Raw genomic sequence first — 22,308 nt, 5'->3', positions numbered from 1 at the left:
ATGTTGCTTCATTGTTTATGGTGCCTTTTAGCAGGATATAATGTCCTTCCTTATCTCTTTTAATTAAATCTATCTTTACTTTTGCTTTGTCTGAGATTAGGATTGCTACACCTGCTTTTTTCACTTTAGCTGAGGCACAATATATTTTACTCCAGCCTTTTACCTTTACCCTTTGTGTATCCCCCTGTTTCAAATGTGTTTCTTGTAAACAGCATATTGTAAGATTATGGTTTTTAATCCATTCTGCTATCTGCTTCTGTTTTATGAGAGTGTTCATCCCATTCATGTTCAGAGTTATGATTTCAATCTGTGTCTTTTTCTCCATCCTATTTTCCCGTGTTTATGCTTTTATTTCTCTCTTTCCCCTTCTCCTCCTCAACAAAGTTTTGCTTTTGACTGCCACCTTCCTCAGTTTACCCTCCCTCTTTAGTCCCCTCCCTTGTCTTACCATTTCCTACTAGCTACTTCTCCCCTCCCTTCTGACCACCCCCCTCCCTTTTTTCCCGCCTTCCCCTCCTACTTCCTGTAGGACAAGTTAGATTTCTAAACTTATCAGGGTATGTTATTCCCTTCTTGAACCAGATCAGATGACAGTAAAGCTCAAATACTGCTCTTCTCCCTCCCTTCTTGCCCTCTACTATAATATGTTTTTGTGCCGCTTCATTTGGTGTAATTTACTCTTTTCTACTACCTTCTTACCTCTTCTCTCATAGCCGTCCCTTTACATCTCTTACTTATGTTTTTTATCTTTATATCAGTTAATTTATACAGGCATTCACAATCTATGTATATCCCTTTCAGTTGTCATAATAGCTGTACCATTCTCAAGGCTGACATATATATGTATATATATTAAACATACATAAGATGATATAATCCCACATAAAGATGCAAACAACCTGCCCTTTTTGGTTAATAAGGTTTGTGGGGTTTTTCCCCCTGGTTACCTTTTTATGTCTCTCTTGAGTTTTGTATTTGGAGATCAAATTTTCCATTGAGTTCTGGCCTTTTCATCAGGAAGGTCTGGAATTCCCTTATTTCATTGAATGTCCATCTACTTGCCTGAAAAAGTATGCTTAGTTTTGCTGGGCAGTTGATCCTTGGTTGTAGTCCCAGCTCCTTTGCCCTTCGGAATATCATATTCCAGTTTCTCCTGTCTTTTAATGTGGAAGCTGAGAGATCCTGCATGATCCTGACTGTAGTTCCACAATATGTGAATTTCTTCTTTTTGGCTGCTTGCAGTATTTTCTCCTTGAGTTTATAGTTTTGAAATTTGGGTATAATATTTCTTGGTGTTTTCAGTTTGGGATCTCTTTCAGGGGGTGATCGGTGAATTCTTTCAATGACTATTTTGCCCTCTGGTTCTAGGACCTCTGGGCAGTTGTCTTTGATAATTTCTTCGAAGATAGTGTCAAGGTTCCTTTTTTGATCGTGGATTTCCAGTAGACCAATAACTCTTAAATTGTCTCTCCTGGATCTGTTTTCCAGGTCAGTTTTTTTCCCAATCAGATATTTCACATTTTTTTCTATTTTTTCATTCTTAACATTTTGCTTTACAACTTCTTGGTGCCTCATAGATTCATTAGCTTCCACTTGCTGAAGTCTAATTTTTAATGAGTTAGTGTTTTCATTTTGCTTTTGAGTCTCCTTTTCCAATTGGTTGATTTTACCTCTCAGGGTGTCATTTTCTCTTTTTAGATTCTGAATCTCCATGGCCATTTCGCCAATCTTATTCTTTAGGGACTTTTCCATTTTTTCCATGTTTTCTTTTTCCTCTCTAATTTGGTTTTTAAAATCCTCCTTTAGCTCTTCCAGCAATGCTTTTTGGGCTGGAGACCAGTTCACATTATCTTTTGAGGTATCAGATGGATCTATAGTGTCACTGCTGTCCTCTTCCAAATTGGTATTTTGATCATTCCTGTCTCCATAAAAAGAATCTATTGTCCTCGGGTTTTTTTTTTTTGTGTTCTTCTCATGTTGGTTTGCCTTTTCCTGGCTTTACAACAAATTTCTGCCTTTGGGACTCAGGGTTTTCTGTCCCAGCTTTCTTATTCTGGGGATTGCGAGTCTAGAATTATAGCCTTCAGTTTCCTGAGGTGTGGGGGAGGGGTCTGGCTCCCTGACTTCTCACTCCCTATGGGTGCTCTCCAGCACTGTTCCTCTTCAGCAGTGGTCTCAGCTGTTTGTTGTTTGAGCTGATGTCTGGCACTTCCCCTGGGGGAGCAAGATTATGTCTGGGCTCCTGGTGTTGACCCCTGCTGACTCTGCCCCTCTGGGACTAATGAACTTCTACTATTTGACCAATGAAGCCCCACTTCTTTCTCCTCTGTTCTAGCGTTCTTTTTTTTTTTCTCTGAGGAATTCTCTGGGTGAGGGGGGGGAGGGATTAGAGCCGTTTACCTCACCATTATTTCTTCTGGAAGTTCAAGAAGCCTCGTTTCATCCCTTCGGGCTGCAAGCCTCAGGAGTAGGTGTTTTCACAGCCGGTGGCCTTGCGCTGCCTCTCCTCGGTTCCACAGACTGCCGTCCTGTGTTGGGAGGCCTGGGAGGCCGGTTTCGGGCACCCAGCTTTCTCCCAGCCTGTCTCCCACGTGGATTTCCTGGCCGGCCGCTTCTGCTTTGGTCTGGAGCAATTCCCCACACCAAGCCCTCTCCAAGCCTACAGATTCGTGCCTTCAGCCTTTCAGACTCTCCTGGCTTGGAAATTTGCCCCACTCAGACTGCTCACAGTTTCTGACTCTCTCAAATCTGCTCAAATTCACTTTTTTATAGGAATCTGACAGACCTTAACAATGTCAGTTTAATTAAACATATATATATATATCTCATTCACTTAGTTCAGGGGAAAAATATCAGCACTCTGAACTTCAGAGCAAATACAAACAGAAACTACAAACAGATCAACAAACAGGCTTTGTCTGATCAAGACATCACATACATAGTTACCAAAAAGAAAAGCCGGGGGGGGGTGGGGTGGGGGGGATGCTCTTAACAATAGCTACCCAGAGTCTTCTCTGGTCAAATCACATGACCTTTCCAGAGAGTGAGAGCCCCAAGACAAAACGCCAGCCTCAGATCTTATATATCCTTCTCAGGGTCAGAGGGCAGCACAACCATGCTACTCAAAACTATGGGTACTAGGCTTTCTTGTTTCTTAAGCTGGTCAAAGACTCTTGATTCAATCAAAGAAACAAAAGACAATAAAAAGTCCACGTTGCTTGCCATTACATTTGAAAGGCAAGACTCATCAAAGGTATTTCATTACCTTAGCATTCTAAAAGAGAAAACAAAAAAGTCCCCACCCTAATTATCATAACACCTTGTCACCCCTCTCTAGTTTATTGAAGTAGTTTTGGGACTTGGAGGCTTCCAGAAAGGTCTGTAGTGTTAAAAATGATAGGCCTTTATTACTGGTGCTTTTCAACTCACATGAGAAAAACTTTAGACTTTACTTGAGTGGTGTTGGCATATGCATTAGGGAAAGGTAGGATTCTAGGTAAAGTATACCACTGGATTGAGGGAGAGTTTTATAATCAAATCTCAGTTGCATATGTAATGAATGACAGAAAGAGGAAGAAAATATAGACGTGAATCCCATGAGAATAGGTGAAAAAATATTTATTAAGTTTTTACAGTATGCCAAAGACCTACCTCTGCCCTTGGGTATACCCAGCTTAGTCCACAAGGTGATGGGTAGAATGACTAAGTCCTTTGTTATCTCTATGTTAGAGTAGCTGGACTGACTCTAGAGAAAGTGCTGTGGGTTTTTTCTTTTTAGGGAATGGTAAGTCAGATGTATCTGATTGTTTTCCCATATCTCAAGTTGCAAGCAGTGAGATGCCAGGAATTGGCAAGTGATGACCCTGTTCTAGGAGTGTGACTCTTGGAAGTTTCCAGTCTGAAGGATTCCAACAATGAACAAGGGCGGGTAGGTGGGTGGATACTGAGTTCAAATCTGGCCTCAGATACTTACTAGTTGTGTAATTGAGCAAGTCATTGAACCCTACAGTTTCTCATCTGAAAAATGAGCTGGAGAAGGAAATAGCAAACCACTCTGCCAGTATCATTGCCAACAAAAAATCCAAATGGCATCATGAAGAGTTGGGCACAACTGAAAAATGACTGAACAGTAATCTTCTTTCAAGTCTCAGCCCATGTACCACTTTTTCCATCAAGGCTTCCCTGATCCTCTAAACTGTGAAAACATTCTCTCCCTCTTCATGTATTCCTAGCTCCCTTTGCCTGAGTTTCTCCTTTGCCCTCGTTACTTGCTCTTCCTGTATAGTATTCTTCAATTCTCCCAAATACCCCAAAGACTAACGTCAGTTGTATTAAACAACCAGTTTTCAAATGCCCCTGTTAATAGAACAAAATGTATAATAACTTTAGATGAAAACCAAAGATGTCATAAAATTACACACTCTACACATACATTTAGTAAGTTGAGGCCACAGCTTATTCCTTTCTGTCTTTGTGTCTTCACTTCCTAGCATACTACCTTGTACTTAATAGATAACTAATATTTCTTTAATTAAACCTTGATGTTGCATTTGTGTAATTTCCTCACATTTTTAATATGCTGATGACCACATAGGACACTTCACTTGGTACCTAGCAAATAATTACATATACTATTTGGTGACAGATTTCAAACTTAAGGAGACACAATCTTAACACTGGGTCTGAAAATGTTTAAAGACTCTACAGGGGTTGACTATAAATAGTGAAAATGCATTAAAATATGTGGAGAGCTTAAATATCAAAGTAATGAAATTACAGTTTCATTAACTAAAATGTTTAACGTGAGAAGATAGATGAAAATATGAAGGCATGGAGCTTGCTTGGTGATTAGATAATGTGAAATGCAGGTTATCTTTTAAGGTCATAAATGAGGTGGCATTGGCAAAAAGTAGAAAACATCTCTGCAGTGCTTTTTAATTCACCTAAAGAACTATTTGATTACAAGATGTATGAGTTTGAAGTTGAAGTCCTCTGCCACCTCAGCTCTTAATGGCTAAAAGGAATGTGATAGTCTTTCCCAAATCCCAACAAATGCCTAAAAATGTGAATTGACAGTTGATTGAAAGTATAAAAGTCAAACCCGCTTCTCTTTATACTCTTTCCCCCTAAACATAGTTAGATTAGGTCCCCTAGGTTGAATGCATATGAGCACTGCAGCTGCTCTAGGGAATATCATACTTTGTGTTGGGGGTTGAGGGGTGGTTCATACAAAATAATAAAGCTAGATATCAATACACTTTAGGAATAAACATTTTTGGGCTGATTTAAATTCTTCTAGCTTCTTAGCCCAGGTTATTAAGAGAATTATGGTGCTGGTCTTAATAGTAAAGTGAGATGAGAGATAGTTTGGAAGGGAGTGAAGAAAGAGATGAGTTCTATTTGGTCACATGGTCCCACTAAAGATGAATGGATCCCCTGGGACATCTAAATAGAAATGTCCAAGCAGATGGGTATATAGGCTCAGAGTCTAGGTGAGGTTAGGACTGGAGATATATGCATACGATTTGAACATAGTAAACATTTGATACGTGTTTATAATGAATTAATTAATCAACAGGTATTTATCAAGTGCCTGTTAGATGCTAGGTACTTTGTACTTATACAAGCACAAAGAGTGAAATCCCACTTTTAAGTAACTTACCTTCTAATGGGCGAGAAAACAAGTACATATAAAAATATGCAGCGTAAATATAAAATGAATAAAACCAAATATATACAAAGTAGTTAAGTGTGAGGTAGTTTGGGAGGGAAGACACCAGCCATTAAGGAGAATCACAAAAGGCTTCATGAAGATTTAATGCTTAAGCTGCTTTTATGCTTAAGCTGCATTTTAAAGGTTGAGGTGGAGGTAAGAGGGGGATGCATTCCAGGTGTATGGAACAACCAGTGCGGAGACATGGAGACTCAAAGTGGAGTACCATGTGAAGAACAGAGAAGGCCAAATTTGGCAGAATCTCAGAGTGAAGGTGTAATGTCTAGTGATGTTGGAAAGATAGATTGGTGCTAGGTTATATATGGTTTTAAAAACTTAACAGGCATATGTCTTACCCTAGAAGCAGTAGGTGTTGATTGAGTAGGAGAGTAACATGGTCAGATCTTTACTTAAAGAAATTTGCTTTGGTACCAGTGTGTAGGATGGGCTGGGATTGTGAGAGGCTTGAGGCAAGGAGACCAATGAGAAAGCTCTTAAAATAATGTAGGTGGGAGATAATGAGTGCCTGAACTGAGATGGTAGCTGTGTGAGTGGAGAAAAGTGGTCAGATGATAAAGATGTTGTGAAAGTAAAAACAGCAAGGTTTGGCAGTTGGAGACATGGGATGGGAGGAGTAGAGTATAATGCTGAAGTTTTAGACCTGGAAGAATAGTTGACAGAAATAGAGAGGGCTGGGAGAGGAGGAAAGGATTGAGGGGGAAAGATAATGAATTATATTTTGGACATGTTGAGTTTAGAATGTCTCTGGGACATCCAGTTTGAAATGTCCAATAGATAATTCGTGATATTGGACTGAAGCTCAGGGGAGAGACTGGGTTTGGATATATAGGTATGGAAGTGACCTGTATAGAGATTATATTTAAACCCAATGGGAGCTTGTGATGTTACCAGGAGAAAGTTGTAGAGGGAGAAGAGAAGAGGCCCTAGGACAGCACTTTGGGGAATATCCACAATGAGAGAGCATTATGAATTAGTATGTGTGTAGATTTTGTTAGTTATCTTAGAAAAAATATTTGAAAACATGAAAATAGATGAGTAGTTTTTTAAGGGAGACAGTTTAGGGGCAGGAGCTTAGTTGTTCACGCCCTACCCTCAGCCCCAGCAGGGAGTAAAGAGCCAGGACTGTTTTTTGCCTTTCGTTGTATCTTTGATGGATAATTCTCTGGTAATGAACATCTTTGGCCTTAGCACCTGTAATGGAGAATATGTTTTTGCCTTAGCACAAAGAGAAGCCTGTCCAGGACAGAACCCTGAGGGACACCTGTGGTGAAAGGGTATGATTTGGATGGGGATCCAGCAAAGGAAACAGAGGAGTGGTCAGATAGGTAGAACAGTGTTAAAGGCTGCCGAGAGGTCAAAGAGAATGAGGATTGAGAAAAGGCCTTTTGAATTTGACAGCTAAGAGATCATTAGCAACTTTAGAGGGAGAGAGACAGAGCAGTTTCAGTGGAATGATAAGGTTGGAAGCAAGATTGTAAAGTTTGTAAAGTTAAGAGAGTGAGAGGAGAGAAAGTAGAAGCACCTATTTTAGATCTTTTCGAGAAGTTGAGCTACAAAGGGCAGGAGAGAAATAGAACAGTAGTTAGCAGGGATAGAAAGATCAAGTAAGAGTTTTTTTTTTTTAAATATAAAATCTTTAGACTTTTCTCCTTCTTGGATATTTTTGGAGTAGGTATAGGCCTGGTTAGGGATATCACTGGGTGAAAGGCTATTTACAATCTAGTAGCTTTGGGGCCATAATTTCAAATTTCTTTACAGAATGGCTAGACCAGTTGACAGTTTCACCAAGAGCATTATTGCTGTGCCTGTTTTCCTTCAGCCCCTCAAAAAAGTGTTATTTTCCTTTTTTTGATCAACTTTGCCAATCTAGTGTGTATGAGGTTGCTTAAAGTTGATATAATTTGCATTTCTTTAATTTTTAGCATTTTGGAACATTTTTCATATGGTTGTTGACAGTATGGATTTCTTCCTTTGAAAATTGCTGTTCCTATTCTTTAGCAATTAATGAATTGGGAAATGATTCATAGCTATGTAAATAACATAGTGATAGAATGGCCATATACTTTTTTCCCCTTGATAGAAACATTAGCAATGACTTAAGAAGACTCAGAGTTTTGACTTTAACACTTTAAGAAGATTTAGTTACTTTAAAATAATGTTAAATTAAACTAAGAGTGAATTAATATTACATTTTGCTTGAGCTTTTATTTTTATTTCTCCTACAGGTTATATCTTAAGTGTTGTGCTCCTTACCTTACCTAGACAGCATCTGGTTCAGCTTTACCTATACTTTCTTACTGCACTATTACTTTATGCTGGCCATCAGATCTCCAGGTAAGAATGCAATATCATTTTTGATATATAGCTTGAATTCTTGAAGTTTATTCTTAGAAATAAAATACTTTGTAGGGGTCCAGACCTATGATTTCACTTGTGAACTCAACAACTTCTTGGAACAAATAAATGCTTTTGGGGGAATGTGTGAAAAAGAGAGTGAGTGTGGTGTGTATGTGAGTAAATGTGTGTGTGAGACAGACAGAGAGGAGAGAGAGAGATATGAGAATTACTTTCTAAATGAAAATCCCTGCAGAGGGTTAATATTAAAAATTATGCTCAAATTTTGTTCCTACTTTATGGTGAAATATTATTATTATTATTATTTTTTAATATGTGGTCTTTATATTGAGGTGAAAAAAATTGCCAACACTAACTGCAGATGTGTGGGGAGGAGGCAGGGGCCAGCATAGTAATACACCATCACATCCAACACAGCCCAACATAATCTCCCCAGAGAAAGCAATGTGGAGTGCTCAGAAGCGGCCGCAAGAACCTTCACTCACTCACACACAAACACACACACACACACACATACACACACACACACCCCAACAGGGCACCAAAGAGGGGAAGGTTGGGAGGAAAACATTCTCTCTGGTCCTCCAAATCCCTCCCTACTGGTGTTTCTGGGTCAGACGTCCTTTGCTTTGAGTCTCGGTCTTGACTGCCATTCTCTTGAGACCAGAAAGGTCCAGGGCAGATGGGGAGGGGTAGTGCTCCCCCTCCTCCATTCCCTTTCCCCAGGTAGCCAGGAGGAGCTGTTCACAGCATTGTGATCACAGAGACCAAGGTGGAGCAGGGCTTGAGGACTTCACTCTCTGACTGAGAATCCTAAGACACTTCTTGGGATACATTTTTCACTTGGAAGAGGAGGTGCATTTGGCACGGAGAGGCTGCCCCCACCACCTCCAGTCAGGCAGGAAGAGGATGAAGGAGGAGGCCACCACCTTCTCTAGCTCTCCCAACATTCACACAGACTAAGGCACACAGGACTGGGTGGGGAGGGGATCAGGCAGACCAGCATGCTTTGGCAGTGGGAACCCATGGCCCTGGGTGGGGGTGGGGAGTGGGGAGGGATGACATGTATCCAGGTAACTCTGGAATAGCTACTGGGAAGTGGGCCAGGGGTAAGAAGCTTAGCACCTTAGAGGGGAGTTGAGATAGACAGAAGGGCAGGAGAAAGAAGAAGAGAGAGAAAGAAGAGGCCAAGAGCTGGTAGGAAAGAAGGAAATATAGACAGTGAGAAAAGCAGGCAAAAGGACCAAAGAAAGAAAAAAAGGAGGAGACTGGGAATGGAGAGGCCAGGAGGCTGGTGCCCACCTCACACCCTAATGAAGACCAGCTGAGCCGAGTGTACCAGGTCAGCCACATAGGCCAAGAAGTTGACAGCCATGAGGATGGCAGCTGTCAGAAGAGGTATGGCGAGTGGCGCAGCCCGAATCTTCTCGCCTCCGGGGCCGGCCACCCTTCTGGTCATCAAACTGATAGAGGGGCCAAAGCACAAGGGCTGAGGCATAGAGAGCCACTGCCAGCATGGCCAGGCCTATAAGAAAACTAGGGAAGGAGATGGGCAATTGGCCTGTGCAGTCACCCAGGCTCAGGAGGATGGCCATGGCAGACAGGATGAAGTAGATGCAGTAGACTGCCAGACACCATTCCAGGGCAGCGCTACGCTGGTAGATGGATGGGTCACTGGCAAAGGCAAAGATGATACAGGCTACAAAAGTCTCAAAGACCTTGAGGAGGCCAGAGACAGTGGCCATGTAGCCTGTGACCTCCCCAGGCCGGGCTCTGGTCCAGGCCACCTCAGTGGCATAGGCGAGGGAGGCCACGCAGGAGAAGAAGGTAGCTGCAATGGCATGGTCTTGTCTTTGGCCCTGGCCCATGAACTGGACATAGGTGGTAGGGTAGATGATGGAGGCCGAGAGGCAGAGCAGGGTGGCAGAGCAGGGTGGCATAGCAGGCATAGGCGATGGGGAAATTGCGCCAGGAGAGTGGAAATCGGGGTTGGAAGCCACCCACCTCCACCAACAGAATCACCAGTGTCATGGCAAAGCAAAAACACTAGGCAAACATGGCCCAGTGGCCCATAACCCCATCCCAGGCACTCACATGGACCACTAAGGAGAAGGCCACTCAGGTGGACACCAGTTGCAGCAGGTGCAAGAGGCCCAGCCTGAATGTTAGTGCCCGAGGAGAGCCCACTATGGTGGGTGAGCCCAGGCCAGAAGAAGTGGTAGTAGTGGTCATGGTGGTCCGAGTGACGGTCACTGGCATGGCTGAACCCTCTTGTTCCACTCCTTCCTGGGAAGGGGGATCCGGAAGAGGGATCGAACAAATCTTGGTCCTGCAGACTCCTCCTGGGGTAGTTGTGGTGAGTGTTGGTGAACCTGGGTCTGGGGCTGTGATGGTGAAATATTATTGCTTTACTGCTTTGTAAGAAGGGAGTATGGTAGTAAGTAGAAAGAGCGGTAACTCAGGAGTCAGGGCACCAGAGTTCAAATCTTACCTCTGATGCTTGAAACCTTCAAGACCTCAAGTGAATCATTTAACCTTGCTGGACTTCTATTTCCTGATTTGTAAAATGAGTAGTTTGGTATTCTAGCTTTACATTTATGACCCTCTAATTATCTTAATAAAATTAGCTAGGATAAGTTTACTTATATAAAACAGATAATGTTCTAATGCTTATAGAAATGTTGGGGAATTTTTTGCCTCTTTTGATGAAGGGAATTGCATAGACAAGTTAAATATAAAGACTAAGAGAACTCTTGTTTTCCCATTTTTCCTTATCACTCAGGATAGAGTGATAGGAACATAATTGACACTGATGGACCTGCAGACAGTCATTATTGGAAGTCACCTTGAAAGCTATAGCAGTCTATCTACACATGCCCATGAGGAGTGATGGCTTAATGTATTCCACTTGATCATGATCCTGTTGTTTCATAATTTAATAGAATTGTATACAAAATATCAACAAATACAGGAAGAATATCCATTTGAACTTAGAGCAAGGAGCAGTTGTCTATCAGTAAAGATAAATGTTCTGTTTTACTAAGTTAAAGACTTTTTATGCTAAAATGTTTCATGGGTCTTAGTAGCCAGAATACTTATTACTTAGTGCCCAGCCTATTGGTAATAAACCTCTCCATACTTAGAACTAGACTGGTCCTCTGAAAAGTCTGTTTTTGGAACTGTACTTCACATCTATTATAGAACTTTTCAGAGTTTGTGCTCTGTAAAGAACTCAGCGCTTTAAATGGACAGCCTTTGAGATCCTGGATCCAGTGAAGTAGTGAAATGTGTTAAAATCATGTTAACATAAACAATAATGCTGCCTTTTCCTGCAGATGTTTAGCCTCCAAGTAAAAATAGAATTTTAGTGATGATTGAAACCATGACAGCTGCAACATTTATGTAATGTAGTTATGTATTATTCATACTTTGTCCAGAGAGGACAAAAATTACGCTTTTGGAAGATGACAAACTGAGAGCAAGGTTGTACCAGAGGAAAATAAATATTTTCTGACAGTCATTTTTTATTTGAAGTTTCAGTGCTTTATGGGTTTGTTTTTCTAATGTTTAAAAAGACTCTTTTTCTTATTGGGTGGGGGCAAAGGTTTATTTTTATTTTAAGCAAAAATATACTTCAAATAAGATGCAGCATTTAATTATTAATATTATAATACATTTGTAAAATATTAAGGATGGAGCATTTGGTCTTTGAAAGTTACCATGGTTTATATTTGACATCTGCCTCTACAAGAGCTAAAATTTTTGAAAAGTTAGGATTCATTGTAAGAAATGCAAGAGCTTTGACCCTATTTGTTCTTTTTTTCTTTAAAACAACAAACATCATATGATGCCTTTTTTAGCTACATAACATTCATTTCCCTGTTCTCTAAAAACCTTCACTTCACCCCCTTTTAGCTACCATCCTATGTCTCACCTCTCCTTTGTGTCTAAAATCCTTGAAAAAGCCTTGGTCAGTGCTTCTGTGTCCTCAGTCTCTTCTAATTCCTCAATTAGAAGGAATTCTTCCAACCTCAACATTCAGCCGGAATTATTCTTATTTTAATATTTATTTCTCTTACAATAATCACGAACATATATAGCACTTACTATGTGCCAGACACATATTTGATATAAAGATTTTTCCCCCCACTTAACTGCTTCCCTTCTTAACCTAGGTGCGTTAATTCTGTCTATGCAGAAGTTTTTCAGTTTCACGTCATCAGAGTTATTGTTTACTTTTTATAATTATCTCTATTCCTTGTTTGGCTAAGAATAAATTTCCTACCCAGAGATGTAAGAGGTATATGATCTCCTTTTATTCTCTTTTTAAAAATAATATGATCTTTGATATTAGGTCATTCTTCCTTTTAGAATGTATTTATCCATCTATTCAATGAGTATTGACTTCCTGTTCCTTGCTACTGCAAAAAAATGCTACTGTGAATATCTCTGGGATTTGTGTGGCACTGAGATCTGTGTCAAAGAATGTGGATATTTTATTCAGGTTTTGGTTTTTTTTTTGTTAGTGTAATTTCCAATTGCTTTCCAGAATGGTTAGTTTCACTAGCAATGTATTATTCATGTGCCTATCTTGCAGACTGTTCTCATCTTTTTGTCATCTTGACTGCTTTTCTTTTTTTTTTTAAATTTTCTAACTTTTTTTAAATTTTAGACAAATACTAAAACTTAAATACATATTAAGAAAAGAAAAAGAAACATTATTAACTTAAATATAAAAAAGAAAGAAAAGCATCATGTGCACAGCAGAACATAGAGGATTCAGAATATATAGTAATAACTTATCATCTCAAGAAAGCCTATACATTAAATTCTGTTCTTTATGTCAAAGCTGTCCATCTTTTCTTTGCTTCCTTGTAGTTTTCTTTTGTTCTCTGCTGTACACTTTTTACTTTGTTCTTTTTTCTGTCTTCCTCCCCTCTACCTGCCATTGCAAGGCTACAATTTTGACTGATTTTCAGTGTGTGAGGTTAAAACCTAGTGTAGTTTTTATTTCATTTCTCTTATTCGTGATTTAGAGCATTCTTTCATATTGTTGGTAATAGTTTGCAGTCCTTTTGAGAAAGGTTGTTTTATATCCTTTGATCATATCCATTGGTGAAATATATTGTATTCCCTTTGTGTCTTGGGTGTGAGAATTTTGTCAGAAACATTTGATGCACATATTTTTTCTGTAATCCATGAATTCCCTTCTTACCCAAGCTACATTTATTTTTTTTTTTGTGCAAAGCTTTTTCAATTTCATGAAGTAGAGATTTCCTATTTTTATCTTCTGTGATCTCCCTTGTTTGGATGAGCATTCTCCTTTTTATACCATAAAAATATCTTACCTTGTTCTTTTCTAATTTTTTGTGATGTAAGCTTTTAAGTTCAGATTAGAGTATATACTAAGAATATACAAAGCAGTTTTGGAGTCACTGGTAACTTAGGGGAATCAAGCCAAGGTCCTTTGTAGGAGGTGGTACTTGATCTGAGCTTTGAAAGAAAGGATGTTTATTATAAAATCACATGATATTATAGGACTTATATTTAGAGTTGGAAGAGAATTTAGGAGTCATTCATTCTAATCCCCTCATTTTAAGGATGAGGAAATTTGAGGACCAGAGAGGTTAGTTTACTTGCCCAGTATCACAAGGGTAGTAAATCACAGAGGTGGAATTTGAACTTAGGTCCTCAGACTCCAAATCCAGTACTTTTTTCACCATATCACATTGCTTCCTTCCTTTAGTCATTTCTTTTTCTTGCAGGTTATTTTGAAGAAAACAATTTCAGTACATCTAACACATTCAGAAACAGCTTAAAATCAGAAGAGAGAACAAACTGTCATGGATACTGTGACTAGGTGACTAGGTTGTAAAAAGTTGTGGTTTTTTTTTTTTTGGTTAATGTTCAGCATTGCTTACATTCTGCAGATAGTTCAAATGAGGAGACTTGGGAGGAACAAACTATTGTTATTCAGTTGAGTAAGAGTATAAGAGTTATTTTACTCTGATAAACCTAATAATAAATGTCATTATGCAAGTTTTCTGAGTTAAAAGTTTGTAATTTGCTCTTGGGACATCTCATCAATTCTTCTTATTTTTTTGTTTTATGTTTTTTAGTTCTTGTTTCTTAAAAAGACTGAACTTTATGAAAAATAGAATTGAAGAATTACAGTCCCAGATTCTCTTATTCTTGGCTTAAATTATTTCAAACAGTCCTTCAAATTATGCTGTAAAACATTGCTTCAGTTAAATAAGCCTCTGTCGTTTTTGTTGTGTTCTGTTTTGTCCATGGTGGCAAGACAGTAGGGGTTGATTAAGAAAAGAGTACTGTTGTGTCTATTGGAATGAAATAAGACATAGGAATTAAGCCTTTAGTTAAGGACCTAATCTTTGTTTCGGTCCTCTTTTCTCCCTTTCATTGAATATTTAGGATCTCCCGAGAGAAAAATAAGTTCACCAGTGACTCTCTTAATGAAATGAATATTGATTTTATAAACTTATTCACAGGAGCAATTATCAAGATTTCATAAAAAGTAGATAAAGCATTAGTTATATTTTACACTCGTGTTTGTGTATTGCAATGAAAGCTAATTACAAAAGATAAAGCAACTAGATTATATGTATAAATTATACATGTACAATTGTTCATTCCATTTGCTACTTTAAAAGCTTTTGGGTTTTTTTGAGTGATTGAAAGTGACCACAAACTCTTGATAATAGTTTTTGTTAAAGCATCAGAAATGGTCATCATTGCAGGAGATATAATTGTAGGCACTTAATAAATGTTTGTTGAATGGATAAATGAATAAAAGAAAATTGCTGCATCACGTCCCCTGGGCATAATAGTTATTGGATTTGTTACTTCTCATGACCCTAACTTCCACTAAAGTGTTTCTCTGATGCTTATCATCGCGCAAAAGTGTCGTTTGTGTTCTTCAAGGTTTTTCCAGTGGTGCACAAGCTCTGTCAAAAAAACCAGAAAGACTTCAAGTCAGTGACCAAGCATTTATTAAGTGCTTATTTTATGCCAGGTACTGTGTTAAACATTGAGGATACAAAGAAAGGCAGAAACATAGTCCTTGACCTAAGGAAGCTCACATTTGAATGGGGAAGATAGTGTGTAAATAACTATGAACAGATAAGATATATAGAGTATAAGTGGAAGATAATCAAGGAACGGAGATACGGTGTTTCCTGTGAGAGGAACAGCAAGGAGACTAGTGTTGCTGAATCACAGAGTGTATGGAAGAGAGTCAAATATAAAAAAAACTGGAAAGGTAGGAAGGGATCAGGTTTTGAAGAACTTTAAAATTCAAACAGGATTTTATATTTGATTCTGGAGATAATAAATAATTTATTGAAGGAGTTTATTGAGTAGGGGATTAACACTCAGATCTGAATTTTTAGGAAGATCACTTTAGTAACTGAGTGGAGGATAGCATGAATTGGGGAGAGACTGAGCATGAAAACAGGTCAGAAAGCTATTGCAATAGTCCAGGTGTGAGAGAAGGCTTGCAAGGGTGGGTAACTTGGAGAATGTTGGTATTTTCAACAGGAAGAGGAGAGGATTTGAGGAGAAAGATAAGGAGTTTAGTACTGGACATCCACTTTGAGATGTCCAAAAGGCGGTTGTTGATGTGGGAGTGTAGTTCAGAAGAGAGACTAGATATATAGCTCTGGAAATCATCTGTAAGTGATGATAATTGAACTCTCATGGGAGGTGATGAGATCACCAAATGTGATAATATAGAGGGAGATGATAATAAGGCCCAACATAGACCCTTGAGGGAGACCGAGTATTAGGGAGTATGATCTAGATAAAAATCCATCAAAGGAGATTGAGACTAAGCTATCAGACAGATAGTTTGGGGGCCAAGCAGCATCTTTTCTATTGCTGAAAGATTATCTCAACTAAGTTTTGCAAGTCTCGTAACCCAAAGATTTTTCTGTGAGAGATGAGGGAGATACAGAAACTCAAGAAGGTGATCAAGGAGGATTGATTGGCATTGGTGAAGAGATTAACCCCATACTGATGCAAATCATAGATCTTTTGGTGTATTTAAAAGAACAAGATCTCCAAAACTGCTTTCCACTTAAAAAAAATATTCTTTGACAACAGGCTAGCAAGTGATCATAGAGGAGCCCAGTCTTTGTTTTGTTTTGCTGAAATTAGTATCATTTCATTTCCTAATGGGAAGTAAATTAATTGAAAATGTACACAATACTACATGAATATACGAAGGAGTGTTTGAAGATTGATCTGCCTAAGAGTCCAAGAACAGAGGTGTCCAACTCTTTGTGACCCTATATTGAGTTTTCTTTCTTTCTTTTCTTTTTTCAAACTTTCCTCCTTTTTTTAAACAATATTTTATTGTACCCCCAATTACATGTAAAAGCAATTTCTAACATTCTTTTTTTAAAAAAAAATTTGAGTTCCAAATTTTCTCCCTCCTTCCCATTCCCCCTCATTGAGAAGGAAGAGCATTTGTTAGGTTATACATGTGCAGTGGTGTAAAACATATTTCCTTATTAGTCATGTTGTGAAAGAAAACAGAGGACTCAACCCCCCCCCCAAAAAAAAAAATTTAAAAAATCAAGTGAAAAATAGTATGCTTCATTCTGCATTCAGACTTCTTCAGTTCTTTCTCTGGAGGTATATAACATTTTTCATCATGAGTCCTTTGGAATTGTCTTAGACCATTGTATTGCTGAGAACATCTAAGTCATTCACAGTTGATCATCCACACAATATTGCTGTTACTGTGTACATTTTCTCCTGGTTCTGCTTACTTCACTTTGCATCAGTTCATGTAAGTCACACCCAGTTTTTCTGAAATCACCCTGCTCATCATTTCTTACAGCACAATTAGTATTCCATTACAAACATATACCACACCTTGTTCAGCCATTTCCCAATTGATGGACATCCCCTTGATTTCCAATTCTTTACCACCACAGAAAGAGCTATTATAAGTATTTTTGTACAGACAGGTCCTTTTCTGTATGGGGTTTTCTTGGTAAAGATACTGGAGTGCTTTGCCATTCCTTCTCCAGTGGATAAAGACAAACAGGTTAAAAGTGACTTGCCCAGGGTCACTGGGTGAGTGTTGGAGGCTGTATTTGAACTCAGGTGTTCTAACTCCAGGCCCACTGATCTATCCGCTGAGCCACCTAGCTGCCTCCATATATCAATAATGTTAATTTGTGGTTTTCTAAGCAATATGGGGCCTGCTAGCATCTTTTCTATTTGAGTTGGATGCCAAGCCCTGTAGTACTGTAGAGCCGTGATACCAAACTGCATCCTGTGAGGCACATGTGTTCCACTACACAATATACTCCCAACTGGGAAACATTTAACAATAAATAAAAATATAACAAAAATATAAGTCAATGTGTTGGTGATAGGGATCCTTATGTGGGGAGTAGTGGCTTGCTTTCTATTTGAGTTTGATACATCTGCTCTAGAGTGCCTAGCAGTAGGAAGGCTATCTAATAACTGGTTGGAAGCAGAAGAGATATTTTTCCCCCAAAGGAAGCTTAGATGCAACAGATTGTTTTTTGAAAGGAAAAATTATTAAATCTCATCTTCCTAATTTAATGTCCAAAGATTTTCCTGCTTTTTAAGTTTCTCTAACCGATAAGGTACAAAATTAAATGACCTAGATTTTTTTTTGATTAAAAGCAAATAAAACCTGTATTTTAATATACATAAAATTTTCAATTCTAAACCGATCCTATGATTTATAACTACTTTTATATTAAAGTGGTTGATCAGTCCAGTGTGAGCTTGGAATGCAATGACTGACAGGGTATGAAAGAATTTTACTAGCATAATCTAATTTTGTAAGGAAATTGTCTGTCTAAGCTGTGGAGTGCAGTTTTGCCTCTGTCAATTTCCCTTCTTCACCTCAGTCGTGTTCTTGGAATGTACATAAAAATAAAATTTCATTATTTGGATGTTTTAGGGATTATGTTAGAAGTGAATTGGAGTCAGCCTATGAAGGACCAATGTACTTAGAGCCTTTGTCCATGAATCGTTTCACCACAGCCCTAATAGGTAAGTGTAATTAGCAAAAACAGGTAAGATAATGGATAAGAACTTATTTAGAGCCGAGTGAACATTATGATTTAGGAATCTTCTCTCTTGAGAAGATGAGTTCTTGATTTTAATGAGCTATTTTAATTTTTATATTTTAAGGTTTCTTTATACTTATAGGTCGGGGTGGGGAACGTGCCACCTTGAGGGCACTTGTGGCCTTCTAGGTCCTTGGGTGTGGTCTTTTGACTCAAAGTGTTACAGAACAAATCCTTTCTATTAAGGAGGTTTGTTCTGTGAAGTTTGGGTTCAGTCAAAGGTCTGCACTTGAGGACCTGGAGGGTCATATGTGGCCTTGAGGCCTCAGATTCTCCAGTCCTGTGCTAGGTTAATGGTTAGGAGGGAGGAGGCAGCATGTTGGAGCAGGTAGAGTGCTAGATTTGGAGTCAGAAAGACCTAAAGTAAATCCTGCCTGTGATGCTGTGTGACCATGAGCAAGTTATTTAACTTTAATACTTACAGTAACTACCTCATAGGGCTTTTGTAAAGCTTGCATGAGATAATGTTCTTTGCAGACTTTAAAGCTCTATGTAAGTCAGTTTTTATTTATAGATTGTCTGGAGATCACTGCATGGTGTAATAAAAAGTGCTAAAATAGGATTCTGAACACCTGGGTTATAGTCCTGGCATAACGAAACTAGCTGCTTTATGACTGTACAGAAGTTACTTCTGTGAATGTCTGTTTCCTCCTTTGTTAAAATTAGGGATTATAAGACCTCTCTATCTACTTTACATAGCTGTTGTGAGGATCAAATGAAATAGTATGTAAAAAAAACCTTTTTTAATGAGTGCTGTAAAAATATGATATCACCATTGTTGTCTGTCATCACCGTGCTGGGAAAAGTCTTCATTTCATTTATATATTTGAAAATTATAAGCTAAAACTATAGTTTTATATATGTAAAATATTTTATTTATAAAATATGTATTTTTATAAGATATATCAAAGCATTTTTCTGCATATCTTCTCACTGGTGGGAATGGAGGGGGAAGATTGATTTTTAAGTAAAGCAATTTATGATAATGGATTGAATTGTAACTCTAGGTTTGAGTCTATATATTTGCAATGAGTTTTCTTCAGACTGATGTAGGTAATTATCATAAATTTTAAAACACTGAATTGGTTCTTATGAACTCTTCAAAGTCATGGAAATGTTTTGCAAGAAAAAGCCCTAGTATGTATAATTTGTTAAGATTTTAATTTAGCATAATCCAAAGATATTAATAACATTACTCTAAATTTTCCATGTGGATTACTTCAGTGGTCTGCATATAGGTGTGTTTAGTAAATGCTTATAACAAAAATAGAGCAATATGGGAGGAAAAGTCCATTGCTTTTAAAATAACTACAAAGGTGTTTCACTTTCCCTTTTAAAAAGTGACTGTCTTCCCCTGTCACTGAGGTAAACTTTAAGGAAACATTACCTAATTTGAAAACATCAAATATTATTATAAGGTTCATGGACATGATTTTAATAGGTGATATTATCAAATTGAAAGCTAATAATGTGTAATTTTTATTCAGTTTAGAACAGTCAGTTCGAATGAACATCAGAAAATAAAAAGCTGTTTTCTTAGAGCTGGGGTGAGGAATTGCATTAGCATTGTGGCCCCTGCCTTCTCCCACATAACAAATTATACTCTCTAAAAGAGTATATCATATGTGAGTCATGCTCATCAATGAAAGAAGACAAAACCAGTAACCCTGGGTCTCATCACCACATGATGCTCGCATAGACTTATGGGAATTTTCTGTGCTTGCAGGAAGTTTGCATCATGCTGTACAGAGAAGCTCAAGTGTATGACAGGTAGTCTGTTGCTTTGAGTGCATAAAAGTAAGAGATACTTGGGTACAAATGATTAGGTCTTAGAAGTCCTAAAGTCTTAAAGTATATTTTTGTAGCACTTCATTTCCTCTAGTTTCTAGGAATGCTTCTATTTAGCATTTTCTCAGAAAGATCAGGTTATTAATTTTATTATCGATCATAAAAACCTAGAACAACCTCATTATAGACATAAGGCCACATGCTTTTTTTCAGAATAGCTCGATTTTTAAAAATGTTTTATCTGCTTCCTGTGTAAAAACGTTAAAAGCAAAACCAGATGAATTTTCTTTTATATCCTCATACTTAGAGGTAAAAATCAGTATTTGTAAAAAAATGCTTCAATACTTTGAGGAGCTGTGATTTCATTAGTATGAATACTTCCTCCACTGGTTGATGTAGATTTTAACCCTCTATAATTTTTTAGTTGATCTTTCAGAGCTGGTGTGGCCAAAAACTCACCTAGTGGCCACTGATTTTCTAGCAAGCCTTTTGAATTTAGTTAGGTTTACATTACACAACAGACATAGAATTACTAAGCATAGCCTCAAGGCCTCCTCTAGATGATAAGACACTTCAGCCCCTCTAGTATAATCTTGAAGAGCCTAGACCATCTCTATGGCGTTATGAAACAGACTAGAGTTTTAGAAAATATTTTTTAAAAACGAAAAATCATCCATAACATTTTCAAAGAAGTCATATAAATCCAACATGTATTAAGTACTTATTCTGTATTATTGTAAGGTATATAGATTCTGGGGATATAAAAAGAAAACAGTGTTTGTCTTCAAAGAACTTAAAATTCTACTAGAATGTAAACTTAACCTTCATGACTGAGTCATTTGGGGAGGCAGTACAATCTAATAATACTATAACTCGGACTTGAAAATTGGACATATGAATTTTTTCCTAGCTCATTTTTATAGGGTAATCTTGAGGAGTCTGTTCTATCTCTTAACTCTACAATATTACCCATAAAATGTGAACTCTACAATTTTACCCATAAAATGTTGAGTACATCTGAAATCAGAGTTATAAAAATAAAGTAACAGTGGCATTATAATACTGAATTAGATGTTGCAGTTTTTTTCCCCCACTACTATCCTTGACTTCAGCTTGGAATGATGTTATGAAAATCAATGGAAATTAATAATGTTTAAAAAAAAACTCACAGAGGACAGAAGGATGCAAGATTCATGTATAATGTGAATATGGAATTATTTTCAAAGAAGATTGACATTTGAAGCACATGAATATAATCCTAGAGACCAAATGCAAAAAGCATTAGTTACTCTAGATTTATTATTAAGGCATTATCTTGGTGTAGAATATTAGGTTGAATGTTTTCCTTGAGTTCATTTTTATTCAATGATAATAATTTTAGCATCTTCTTTTCCCCTTTAGGTCAGTTGGTAGTGTGTACGTTGTGCTCATGTGTGATGAAAACTAAACAAATATGGCTCTTTTCTGCTCACATGCTTCCTCTTCTGGCACGACTCTGCCTTGTTCCACTGGAGACTATTGTTGTCATTAACAAGTTTGCAATGATTTTTACTGGATTAGAAGTTCTCTATTTTCTTGCATCCAACCTTTTGGTTCCATATAATCTTGCTAAATCTGCCTATAGGGAATTGGTCCAGGTAAGAAACACATATTTGATTGAAATACTACCTAAGCACAAGATGCACTTGGCATTTAATTATTTATCATCATTTCATAAATTTTTTGAACCAAATCTACCTTAGTGATAACATTATTTGATGTAATTATGATAGTGATTTAAAGCTTAATTAGAATTCTGGTGGGGATTTGTGTGATGTGTTGGTTACTTGATGGCCAAAGCCTGATTGCTTCCTGAACTTTGGTTATTCTACTAGAAGTAAAATGACCATGCATAACTTTTTCTCTCATGGTAATTTTTCAATTGTTAATGTAGGTAAAAAGCAGGGCTACATTTCAGTTGTTTTATTTACTTAATTTGAGTCAAACTTTTCCTAATATATATTCTTCGTGTGATATAATTTCCATTGTGTCAGAATGCTTCCATTTAGTGTTTTGATCCCTAACAGATTAAATCAAGTCACAAATAATAGAAATTAGAAATTTTGACCATCTAGCTGATATTTTAAAATCATGTTTTTGAAAGTGCTAAACATGTATCATCATCTCAGAAATATAGTAAATTAAATACTTAAGAAATTAACCTAGTTATATCTCAATTTTGTCATCTCAAAACTGTCATGAATACAAAGTGAAGTGCTAAAAAGTGGCCTACAAATTTATTATGTACTATTTATT

General features: G+C 37.6%; 1 protein-coding gene and 1 pseudogene across 1 annotated transcript in view; one reads left to right on the top strand and one right to left on the bottom strand.

Moving 5' to 3' along the window:
• Positions 1 to 22,308, top strand: part of RNF145 (ring finger protein 145) — a 100,623-nt gene that overhangs the window by 36,273 nt on the left and 42,042 nt on the right. Inside the window, exons 3-5 of the mRNA XM_036751812.1 lie at positions 7,960 to 8,068; positions 18,057 to 18,148; positions 21,415 to 21,650. Of these exons, the coding sequence (XP_036607707.1) occupies positions 7,960 to 8,068; positions 18,057 to 18,148; positions 21,415 to 21,650 (437 nt within the window). The remainder of the gene's footprint in view (positions 1 to 7,959; positions 8,069 to 18,056; positions 18,149 to 21,414; positions 21,651 to 22,308) is intronic.
• On the bottom strand, positions 9,393 to 10,394 carry LOC118844003 (annotated as a pseudogene).

Source organism: Trichosurus vulpecula, chromosome 3, assembly GCF_011100635.1.
Source record: "Trichosurus vulpecula isolate mTriVul1 chromosome 3, mTriVul1.pri, whole genome shotgun sequence".
NCBI lineage: Eukaryota > Metazoa > Chordata > Mammalia > Diprotodontia > Phalangeridae > Trichosurus > Trichosurus vulpecula.
This window is presented reverse-complemented; position numbering and strand designations above follow the sequence as displayed.